We start from the raw sequence: 12765 nt of genomic DNA, 5'->3' as shown, positions 1-12765 counted from the left end.
TTACAAAAAGAGCTGTATAAACTGTTGTCTTGTATTTACTAGATGAAGGGCCTGTGAAAGTTCACCTGGGCAGGAAAGAGCACCATTGTTTTTCCCTCATTCTCCTCATACCAGCCTCCTGCACTATGCTCCCGTGTCCTTCCCTCCCTCCTTTCTCTCTCTGAAACACACACACATACACACACACCATGTTCTCCTGCCTCCTCCCATCATTCACCATTATCCTCATTGCCCAAATTACACAACCTTAGAGCAAACCACACTGGCATTCTAGCTCCTTTGCCCCATATCTACTGCTTTGTTTTGAGGGACAGAAGAAGCTGCAGCAGTGACAGGACATTGGCGAAAGCATGGAGTAGTGACAGAATGTAGGGGATTAGACCCTGACCTCACAATGCAGGCCTTGTCAACAATTGCTGGCAGCAGGTAGCAGAGGGGGAAATAGGTTATCTGGGTGAACCCTTTCACTGCTACATTAATTCTGAAACCGCAAGCTCATGACATGGGAAACTGAAGTACCATCAACCGAATTATCTATTTGTGCACTTGTTAGCAAGGTAGAGGTCACATCTGCTAATGCACCAAGAGAACCCATATGAAGTGGATCACAACCCACTTCAGGAAGGGAGAAGGACAGAGAGCACTTTTAGCCACCAGGTAACTGTCTCTTCTGGATTTCAGCTGAGTCAGGATGATGACTAAGCAGTTCTATTTTATAGAGGAGGTGATCAGTAGAAAATACTTACTGTTCATTCAAAACCACCGTCCCTTTTCTCCCTTCATGCCTCCATGCAGAGTTCAAAGTTCTATGGCTCAGAGGCCTCTTTTCGCACTCAGCACGAATAAAGAGCGAGGTAGGTGTCACATCAGCTCCCTTTGACACATTTTAAATTCACACTTCACACCCCCTTTCTATAATCCCTCTTCCCCTTCTCTCTTCAAACCTCAATTAATTAAAAAGAACATGCAAATAGAAATGCCAGGTTTTTAAAAAAAAATAAGCAAAAGGCAAACCCTCCTCTCTCTCAAAACCTCCTCCACCAGGGCTCATCCTACAAACTGCTAAAACGTATGCCTTGTTTAAAAGAACACACAAAACAAACAGTTCTTTCACCTACCAAATATGCATCCTTTTTTATTCCATTTTGCATGGAGGACCCTTTCTCTAGCCACAAAAGGTAGTATCTAATAGGGGGCCATGGTCTGGCTAATAGAAACCACTCTCACAACCCGTCCAAACTTCCAGAGAGGTCACCATGTTAGTCTGCTGCAGCCAAAACAATGAAGACTCCTGTCACACCTTGAATAAATTCATTCTGTAGACTAGAATGATGGACTCTAGTCCACAAAATTCATTTTGTGGACTAGAGTCTACCTCATCAGCTGCATCCGATAAAGCCATCTCTAGCCCACAAAAGCTTAGTCCATAATCAACCCATTATCTTTTAAAGTGTTACAGGTTTCTTCATAGTTTTTGCTACAACTCAGCCAAGAAGATCTAGTTTTGGAGAGTGTAGGGCACTGTTTTAGCGCTTCTAATTTCCACCGGCAGGACATGTGGGGAAGTCTGACAGGATCTAGTGCAGGGCCAGGGTGGGCTCTACAGCCCCTTGCCACACACACACCCAGAGCCTTCCACACACCCTAATCAGATGCCTCACCTCCCCTGGACCTAAAACTTCTGGAGCAACTAGGCCATTCTTGCTCAGTAGCATATCCTGGACAGGGGTCTGCTCTTCCTCATGGTCACCATGGAAAGTTTCAAGAGCAGTAGTTGGAACAGTCACACCACTAACTAAGGCCTGGGGAGTGGACATTTCTCTCTCTCTCTCACACACACACCTTATTTACTTATTTATTTATTTATTACATTTTTATACTGCCGAATAGCCAAAGCTCTCTGGGTGGTTCACAAAAATTAAAACCTTCATTAGACATCAGTGCATTTATATATTAATATTTGCTCATTGTGAGTCATCTTGGAGACATGTTGTCAGGCAGAAAGGCAGGATGTAAATATTCTAAATACACACATAGATATGCACGCAGCTGGCTCCTCATGGCAAGCTCTTTGGGAAGGTACAAACACAGTGGAGGCTGGTGGTTCTGATGTCTGTGGAGCAGTGAATCTGCCCTGGAGTTCAGTCAGAACTCTGAAGGAGCTATCAAAAGTGGTTTGCACCTTGGAGAGCTCCTTTAGAGTTCTGACTGGAACCCGGAGCAGCTTTACCGCCCCACTGGCATCGGAGCCACCAGCCTACACTGTACAAACATCTCCATTCTGAGGGTAGCTCTTTAAGAGGGGAATATGAACTGGGCCTCTTTCACTGTGCATGCCGTTGCCACATGCGTATGCACTGTGTCAGTAAATTACGCAGATTATATCAGCCCTCCCAAATCTGGCGCCCCCCAGATGTGTTGGACTACAGCTCCCATCATTCCCGGTCAGCACAGCATGCGGAAGATGCCAGGATGGGGAAAGTTGTATAATATCCTCCCCACTCAATGATCTTTTATCCTCATTTCACCCTCCAAAGTTTACAGAAGTACCTCCTTAGAAGATACACAGTTTGCACTACCGTCATTCAATGATGAAGTCACCTTCTGCCACATCCCATCCTTCCAAGTTATCTTTACTCCACAGGTAAGATGACAACCCACCCTAGCAGGTAACCAAACCCACTCTTCCCGGGGAGCCCTTTTTACAACAGATCCAGACAATGCCACTTTCCATTTGTAGCCCTCCTGTGTCTTTCCACTGCTTCTTCCAACTTCTTCCTTACCAGAAAAAAAAAATCCATGGTGGGAGGAAAAGAAGGAAAAGCGGCACAACACTTTTTTGGTTGTTAGCACTAGGAGCCCTCCGTCTGGAAGTAACCCATCTTCTATGAGGTATCTTTCAGCCACACCCCATTGTTATACCACACGTCGTCCTGATGTGCTAGTTCTTCCACCTTATCTCACCCACCCCAAGTATTCCTACAACACAATTCCCATTTGTTCAAGTATCCTTCCACCACCTTCACCGCAGGTTAGATGACGCTTCGTAAGAGGTCCTTTTCTACACCTTCTCGGGTATCCCTTGCCAGAAGTCCAACACCTCCACAATACCTCAGGCTCAGAGTTCTGCTCAGCCACACCCACGGAATTCAACCCCGACAAACAAACGTTCACTCAAAAGAATGGGCACTTACTGGTCATCTCCAACTTTCTTCACCCATGCCATGTCCCTCTCCGACTGACCAGTTGCGAGGTCCTATGGAACATTAAGACAAGCCCTGTTATGATGGAGGGAGGGAAGGAGAAGAAGAAGCAAGCAAAATTCCATTCATTCACAGACTCACAATACCAAAAAGCGGGGAACCCCAAACTCCATGAAAAGGAAGCTTTATTTCTTTAAATCATTTTCTACTACCCTTTCTAGCCCCAAGGCAGCTCGTAACAATAATAAAAATACAAATCACCATTCACAACATTTTTTTAAAAAAACAAGCCTAAAATGCGCATAAAAGAAGCACAGCCATATAAAACTAGTCTAATAACAGAGCAACAAGATCGGATCAAAGATTCAGCAAAATGAAACCATTTTCACAATTTGCCTAAAACCCAACAAGGAGGAAGCCCATTGCGCCTGCCTAAGGAGAAGGTTCTATAATTTAGGTGGCGCTACTGAAAAGGCCATGTCCCAGACAACCAAACATTGGAAGGAAATGGCATGTGGAGGAAGGCCTCAACTGATGATGGCACCTAGATGTGTTATGCAAATTTATGTGGTATATGAGATAATGCCCTGTGGTTCATCCAAATATGCAGTTGTGGGTTTCCTGTCTTGCATAGAACCCAGAAGCACCGAAAGGCTGTCCAGTACAACCTCGAAAGCCCCAGTCAGGTCTATCCATAAGAGCCCCCCATTGATTACACCACTGAACCCAGAACACTGTGTGTGATAAGCAGAAAAAGGATGCACTAAGGTGCAGGCACTGTTTCTGCATTGTCTGAATGCCTCAAGTCAATGACAGATCTAGCCGGAATTGGGAGCAGGAGGTGGGGCTGGGGGGATTCTTTCCTGACTGCAGATACAGGGCTCAGTCAAACTCGAGTGTGCAGAAATCTACGTGGAACTTTTACAGGAGCACAAGTCAACATCACCCAATATCCCTGAGGTAAGAAACATGAAGCCCGCAGGCACCACTGAGCCTGCAGACAACTTTCCCAGCGCCCATGCAGTGTCCTGCCGATACCTGCAATTTGTTTTTTTAATGTAATTAAAAACAGTACTGGTGGCTGGGAGCGTTCCAAAGTGAAGCACTGGCCTCCATGTGCTTGCCATCTTTATACTCCTGAATGCTTCTGGGGCCTTAGTGGACCCAGAGATGTTCTTAGGAAGTAAAGATGGCCGGCGGTTGGAGACTAGCACTTTGCTTTGAAGGTCTCCAGGCCACCAGGGGAAAAAATGGAGGGAGGGACCAATAGCAGCTGCCTGGTAAGGACAGAAGCTTATGGATGGCTGTGGGGAAACCAGGGGAGAGCTGAGGGTGACCTGATGAAATGAGAGGAGGAAGTGGAGAGAGATGGAAAGAGGAAGTGGCTGGGGTGGAGATGCTTGTGGGGTGACCCAATGGGGAGGGGGAGAAAGCAAGGAAGGGGTGTGAGTGCAGTTTGGGTATATAGCACGTGTGTGTACACATGCATGTATATGTGCCAGAGAGTGAATTTTACGGGTGTGTGCCCGCCCGCCCCCACACACTAAATTGTGAACCTGAAAAAGAGAGAGAAAATAGTGACTGGGATACATAGATATTGTTTGCTTGGGGTATTGTTTGCTTGCTGCAGCGGACTGGCTTTTTCCGAATTGTGCAGATTCCTGGCTGATTTTTTACTTTTGGGTTGTAGTGGGGATTTGTGCAAATTTGTACTTGCCCTCATGCACATTAGTGCAAGTGTGCACTTGAACTGATGCATATGATTCCAAGTGTGCACTTGCACAAATGGAATAAAATTCTTGTACATCCCCAAAAAAATGAGTGGATGATGGAATGAAAGATGCCTGACAATCAGCAAAACACAGATGGAATGGATTTAACAAAGTCTGTACGTCCTTACACTGTTCCAACAGAGGTCACGGCACCCTCAGAAAACTACAAGCCCCAGGATTCAATCCAAAAACACAACAAAGACTCAGGGACATCCCTACTATGAGGCAGGGTGAAGCAGCCACCTCAGGTCTCAGATCTGGGGAGGTGGCACTAAGGTGTTGGGGAGACCTGAGCACCATCCAGCCTGCCATGCTGCCTTCAGGTGCAGTGAAGGTTGCTTTCCCATTATCACTGTTGAGTGCAAGAATGCAAGAAGAGCCATACTGGATCAGACCATGGATCCATCTAGTCTAGCATTTTGTTCACACAGTGGCCAACCAGCTGCCGACAGGAAACCTACAAGCAGGACATTAGTGCAACAGCACACTCCTGCCCATGTTCCCCAACAACTGATGTACATTGTCATCCTGCCGCTGATACTGGAAGAGCACATAGCTATCAGGTCTAGTAGGCACTGGTAGCCGACTCCTCCAAGAATTCGTCCAATCCCTTTTTAAAGCCATCCAAATTAGTGGCCATCGCTAGATCTTGCGGAAGTGAATTTCATAGTTTAACTATGTGTTGTGTGAAGAAGTGCTTCCTTTTATCTGTCCTGAATCTCCCTCCAATGACCTTCATGGGAGATTCAGTTTGAAGACAGATTCACCTGCCAGTCCAGGAGGCTTCTTTCTGTACATGGAATGGGAAAGGCAGCCATCTTGTCTTTTGCCTCAGACAACAAAATGTCTTGTGCAGCCCCTGCTAAGCTGGTAGTGTAGATGAGTCCCAAGATTCTACATTTGTTGAAGCTAGGAATGCTATCATAATCACAACCCAGGAAAAATATTCTAAAATTCTTTGCAGCTCCTTAGTTTCCTACAATCCCTCATGGTTCGAGCAAGAAGCTATGGAATTGGGGATAGCATTTTATTCTGGAATTTCTGTGCTTGTTTTTATTACTCCAAACTGCCTTGGGGTGCTTCCAGATGGTGGGCTCCTTAATGCTACCAATCTAAAGATATTGTGCACCTATTCCATCTCCTCCTTTTTAACAGATTTTTTTTCTGGTAAGAAAAGAAGATGGAAGAAGCAGTAGGAAAATATGAGAGGGTTACGAAAGCAAGACGATGTTGTCTGGACCTCCCCACCCCATCAAATTCTGTGTTTGAGTCAGGATGATAGCAAAATAAACGCCTCATCTGGAAGCAACTTTGGTTTCACGGGAAAGTGACATAATGTTTTAAATAACATTATAAACAATGGCGCCTACACTGTACTCCTTTCGTCGCCAGCTGAAGACCTTTTTATTCACTCAGTATTTTAACACTTAATTTTAACTTAAATTTAAATTATACTGTTTTAACTCTGTATTTTAACCTTATATCAATTTTGCTGCGTGGTTTTATCCTGGTTGTGCTTTTTATATTGTATTTTGTATTTGTGTTTTTAACTTGTTGGTTGTTTTATGATGGTTTTAATTTTTGTGAACCACCCAGAGAGCTTCGGCTATTGGGCGGTATAAAAATGTAATTAATAAATAAATAAATAAATAAATAATAAGAACCTCCCCATTCCCCTGTCACAGACCCACTGCACTGGGATTTCCCAGTAAACTGGTTTTAAAGTTACCTGCGCCCGTGTCTCCTGTAGTTGCTTCACCTCGGCCTGCAACCTCTCACACTCAGCCTTCAACTGCTCTTCCCGGTGCTGTGAGTTCTGGACTTCCTGCCTCGTCTCTTCCAGTTCCACTTCCAACCTCTGCACCTCCAAGCTTTCCACCTGGCCCCGGGGACTCTGCCAGTTCATCGAGCGGTCCAATACTAGGAACAGAGAGACAAGGAGGGAGAAGGAAGTTGAGGCACAAGTGCAGAGCCGAGGACAGACAAGGCAGCCATTTTGTTGGCAACACCTCACCACTGGAGTTACAAGGAGCCTTTATTCATATTTAAAAACCATCTGTGGCATCCCACTTTGAAACGATCTGCCATGGAAACAGGCAGCGGTAATGGTAAGTTGACCACAGGTAGGGTCATCACCTGGTCAGAAATTTGGTGCAAGCAGGTTTTTTTGTAACCTCTGGACCTGCTGTCAGAATTATGAGGCTATGAAATGAGAAGCACTTAATATGGGTTATTAGTGTGGGCACATGGACACAAGCTCATTGACACGTCACGTGCTGGTGAGGGGAAGGAACCGTAGTGGTTTTATTCTTTGCTGATTTTATCTTGGTTATTGGGTGGTTTGAAAATACAGTAAACAAACAAACAAACTACATTTGCAATGTAGTTTGCACATTATTCCATCATGTAAAGAGCTGTGTGGCCAGGGCTGCTTCCAGATTTGAGGGGCCATGGGCAAAGTGCTCTCTCTGGTGGGCTCCTCCTGTATTAGTGGGCCCTGGCAGGCTTATCTGGTTGAGCTGCCAACACTTCAAGCGACACTGGGAGGCCATGTCTAGCCATTTCCCACTATGCCCCAGAATGACACTAGGACAGGGGCATTGTGGGAAATCTACCCACCTGTCTCTGCTGGGCCAGAGGGCCCTGTATGCCTAGTACTGACTCCAGCCCTGTTTGTGGAAGTGATTGGTGGCATTATAGCAGGTGCATTCTGCAAGGTTGTGCCTTGCTGTCCCTAAAAGGTGCCCCAGCCAAAAAGTAACCACTGACCAAATCCTCATATATGGGATTAGAGCAATCCGTCCCTCTGGGATTCCGCAGATGGCCACACCCCTTTCACTGGCCACACCTTCTCCCTATGACCGCCAACCATTTCTGTGGTTTTCTAGGTTTTGCATAGTTTTTTCCCCATTCTAAAAGGCTGAAACCATAGTCTTAGCTTCTGGTTCTAAGAGCTTTAGATGCCGCCCGCTTTACCTACTGATTTCTCCAAAACTCCACAGCATTACTGATACGAAGCGGCATTACACAGCAGGAGTGAGCACAGGCTATCCAGCCAGGAAAAATCATAGCACTGTTGTCAGATGGCAGGAATGAGCTGCAACTATCAAGGGACCGAAAATGCAAAACACCTTTTTTTTTCTGGAAACTGCGCAACTTTGAAAGCCTGTAGCAATGCATCTGCGCAGCTATAGATCATTGAATTTATGCATTATATATCATAACTGCCCTTATTTTCATTCCCCAGGCTTTAATATCGCCACGGCAGCCATTACTAGGCTTCTCAAGCCCGCCCCCCGCCCTGCATTCCCGCACCTACCCTGCATTAGGATCCACCCGTAACTAGGCCCAAACTGAAGCCACCACTGACAGATGAACAAACAACCACGGTGATATCAGAGCAATGGAAAAACTCATGGTAAAACAACACACTGAAAAAGTGCAGTTCCATGGGGATTACCACGATGTGGCTGTGTCACACAAGCAACGGGGTGCAATGGGGTGTATAGACAACCCCTGGGCATTCAGGTCAGCGTGTATCACTGCTGAAGTAGGCTTGAGTTCCAACACTTTTAATTTGAAAAAAACTCAACATCTGTCTGATGCACCTCCGAGATCATGAATCTGTCAGGTTTTCGTGTTAACCTTAACAGTAATTAATGTCAGATCATTGGCTGAGACTTGCAAGCTCAGAACACCTGTTGGTGTTTGAGTGAAGGGAGTAAAAAGCTCGCTCTTTCACAGCAATATGCAGTCAGCCAGTGGAGGTTTGAGGGTATGGCGTAAGCTGCTGCCGCTGCCATAGAAAGGAGTATGCTGTTTTAATGCAAAGCCAACTTTGGTCAAGGAGAACCGTAAAGCTGTTATGCTTACTTTGATTTATGGTGAGACAATTGCTTTGTTATAATTTGCTGCTACAAGCCTGGTTGTTTTGTTTTTGAAGAACTTCTCTAAATAAACTGCGTTGAAGATTCAAAACTCACGCTTGCGTTTATTTGCAAGCTGCGGAGGAATTTGTACAACAATACTTGTTTCTCCCAACAGAATCCTCATCTCCTGCATCCATGGGCATTTCAAATCTCCCAGGAGGTGGCCAGCTGCCATCTTAGCAAATGTGGGAGCAACTGACTCACCTTGTTACAAGAAGTCAATGCGCAGTAGCTTCACTACATAATCATCTTGTAAAAAATAAAAAAGACTTTTATTTTCTTAGTATTTTAACACCTAATTTAACTTAAATTTAAACTTTGCTGTTTTAATTCCATTTTTTAACCTATATCAGTTTCTGCTGTGTGGTTTTATCGTGGTTGTGCTTTTTATATTGTATTTTGTATTTGTGTTTTTAGATTGTTGGTTGTTTTCTTATGCTCTTCATGGTTTTAATTTTTGTGAACCGCCCAGAGAGCTTCGGCTACTGGGCGGTATAAAGATGTAATAAATAAATAAATAACCAGTCAGGAGAATTGGCTCATCATGGCAAGTTCGTTTTTAATTTCTTCCTTTCTCCATCCCAGGCTTTTTTGGGGGGTGGGTGGGGGGTGGACAATTTCTCTTAGGAATTCTAGATGAGCTGAGGGTCAAAGAGTTTTTATGCTATGTTTTAAAAATCCCATGTACAAAAATCAAGGAATCGCAGCACCATCTACTGGCCAGAAACTGTGCCTCAACCTAAATAATCCCTATTCATACCCAGAAAATCGACAAACTAGATTATGCTGGTCGGATTAATTAGGCTCTCGTTATGGATGTGACTACACCAACTGTTTTTCCAGGCCCCTGGAAATATACCTCAGGACACCCTGGGAACAGCTCATTCAGTCCATATTTCATCCACCCAGTATCCTGTCTTTTATCTGTGGCAATCCAGGTTTGTTTTGCTTTTGTTTTTAACTAGACTATTCATGGACAACCCCACCAGCTCCTGATTCCAAGAGAGGAACCGTGCACATAGCACCTATTTGCTCACATAGTTCCCCATTCAGTTTGAGATATTTGTATGGTGGCCTGCTTCCATGACCATCATATACTATACGTCCCACAACTGTACTGAGGTGTGAGTATGTGTTTTAGAGTAACATAGCAGCTACCCTTATTATTACATCCTTATTTCAAGTGTTCAAAACATTTCACAGATATCATCTCATAGCTCAATATTATGCATAGCTAGTCAAAAGCATGTCCCATTGAGTTCAACAACAATTACTCCCAGGTTAAGCTTGTATAGGATTTCATCTTCTGTAAATGAGCACAGCACCCTTTTATGCAAAAACAATATTCTTATTAGGATGATCAACCAATTTAAAAATCTAGTCAACCAATTTAGAGGTTTAGTTGAACCAATTTTTCCCCTCTTCCCTTCCCGGCCCTTTTCCCCAGTGTGGCAGGTCTTTTTTAGATTATAAGCCTGTGAATAGGAACAATCTTTTGTGCTCATTGATTGTAAGCCATTCCAGGAGCCTGTTTTTGGTGAAGAGGCGGGATAAAAATACTTTAGATAAATACTAAATAAATAAAAATAAATAAGTTAATTAATTAAACCTTCATCCATTTGCCTATGAGTAAAAATCAGGCAAAAAGCATACTTATTTTGCGTGGCATTGTAGACTGCTGGATGTGGGAGGGCTCAAACCCACCCCTCTGGCGTTTGCATCTTTCAGCAAACCAGGCAGATCAGGGTTTTCCAACCTGGTGCCTTTGGTCGTGCTGGCTGGGGTGATGGGAGTTGTAGTCCAACACATTTGGAGGGCACTGAGTTGCAGAAGGCTAGGGTAGATTATGTTCTGTGGACAATTTAGGCTGAAGTTCCAGCCTGAATACAGTCAGCTGATCCCCACAGCCAGATCCTTATCAGCTGACTTCACAGGCCAATGGGGATACACCAGACTGTATATAAGGCTCTCACATCCAAGGCATCCTCAGTGTGAGCAAATCATCTGGCCTGGTCTGCCGCCTCCTCTGAAATTTGGGCACCAGCCTTGTCTCCCGTCTCTAGTTTTTTTTATCCTTGTTTACAAATGCCAGAAGTGGACCGCTCCCCCAACTGCATCCTATTTCAAAGTTTGGCTATGGCAGGGGTGGATAACTTGCAGTCCTCCAGATGTTCTGGCCTACAACTCCCATCAGCCCTAGCCAGCACAGTCAATGGTACAAGATCATGGGAGTTGTACGCCCAAACATCTGGAAGGCTACAAGTTGCCCACTCCTGAGCTAAGGCCTGACAGTCACAGCAGGCAGAAATTTTAGCAGAAGCATTCCCTTCTGTGTGGTGGGAAAAGAGAAATGCCTTTTTTAACATGATGCTATCTATCTGTATTTTTTTCAAAAAATCTGCTGCCTGATTCCTTAGGGCACCTTTTTAGTCGATTAAAGGGGCAATCCTGTGCATGTTTAGACAGAAAAAGGTCCTACAACTCCCAGCATTCCCCAGCGTTGTTAAATTGGTTGATCTAACTAATTAATCAACTAAGCGTTGCAGCCCTAATTCCGATTCCTTATTACTCATTCTGCACACGAGGAACTGAGACTGAGAGATTAAGCCTTCCCTAAAGCAGCCTAGTATATTCCCGGCTGAGGTGAGATTTGACTTGGAGACCTCCTAGCTCATGATCTGGGTCACTATATGATCATCAGTTCATTTCTCACAGCGAAAGCTGCAACCTCCCCTCCCAGTCTAGACAATACGTGGCTCAAATGTCCTGCCACAACTGGGATCAGGGAGAACACTCTGCAGAGAAGGAAAATACATGAAGGAAAAAACTCACTGCTTTACCCCAGACCAGAAATGGAAATATTCACCATGGCTGCCATGAAGCGACAGGTATTGGACTTCCTGATTTTGAAGCTGAGAGTTGAGGTTCTGGAAGGAGCTGCCATCTCTCTGCCTCAGCTGCTGCTCCAGGCTTCGGATCCGATTCAAATGTGTCTCAACCAGCGCTCTCTGCAGGGGGATCAGGACAGGAATGGCGGGTTGGAAAGAGCGAGAAAGGGAAAGACTAGTGAGAAGAAATCTGTAATATCGCTGCACTGCATTCTTGACAATCAGCTGCCTTTATGCCAGGCCAGCAGAAAAGGTGCTTAAATCGGAAGGCCCTTGATTTTAAGTCCAATCTCCAATCCTCTTACTCTGAAATATTTGGTCCCAGTTCTGCTTTGCTGATCTGCTTCGCCTTCATTTTGCTTTCCTGAACAATTACACTGGCTTTTAAAGAGTGTTACAAATCAGATCAAAGCGGAAACCTAAATCTTTTCTCTTGTTTTTCTATTACACTGCCTTTCTTCTTTCTTCTCTTCCTTTATTCTGTTTAACCGGATTCTCCCCCCACACCATGACTCTTGTTCTCAAATCCCTTTTCTTCTTCCCTACTTTTTTTGGGGGGATGGGGGAGAGACAAGCTTCAATTCCCCCCCCCCCCAATTCTTCTCTTTCCTTTTGCTTTCTACCTCTATTGATCGTATATCGAGTGCCTTCTTGGTTTTTCTCAAATCTTCTTTACCACCATACAGAGCCTAGTAAATGAGACACATTCATGGGTCATGATCGGTAAACATTTAACCCCCTTATTCAGAGGCAACATGTCTCTGAACCGTTGTGCAGTTAGGTAATTTTAGACTCTGGATTTTATAATGGTCTTATAAGGGCCCCATTCTCTAGATGCCAATGTGTATTATTTTACTTATTTCAAAGTGCAGTAAGCCAGTCCTGGCCGATTTTGGGACCTTCCTGCTCATTCTGCTGAGTGGGGCCTTGAACCTCTGCCCCAAAGTCCTACCCTAATGGGACCAGGTTTTTG

At 44.7% G+C, this 12765-nt stretch overlaps 1 protein-coding gene across 1 annotated transcript in view; it reads right to left on the bottom strand.

Moving 5' to 3' along the window:
• Positions 1 to 12765, bottom strand: part of TBKBP1 (TBK1 binding protein 1) — a 69893-nt gene that overhangs the window by 33059 nt on the left and 24069 nt on the right. The window contains exons 5-7 of the mRNA XM_063137368.1: positions 11771 to 11912; positions 6705 to 6895; positions 3195 to 3256 (exon numbers count right to left, since the gene is read on the bottom strand). Coding sequence (XP_062993438.1) covers positions 3195 to 3256; positions 6705 to 6895; positions 11771 to 11912 — 395 coding nt within the window. The remainder of the gene's footprint in view (positions 1 to 3194; positions 3257 to 6704; positions 6896 to 11770; positions 11913 to 12765) is intronic.

The sequence above is a fragment of the Elgaria multicarinata genome, chromosome 11, assembly GCF_023053635.1.
Source record: "Elgaria multicarinata webbii isolate HBS135686 ecotype San Diego chromosome 11, rElgMul1.1.pri, whole genome shotgun sequence".
NCBI lineage: Eukaryota > Metazoa > Chordata > Lepidosauria > Squamata > Anguidae > Elgaria > Elgaria multicarinata.
The sequence above is the reverse complement of the archived record's forward strand: the minus strand, read 5'-3'. Positions and strand labels throughout refer to the sequence as shown.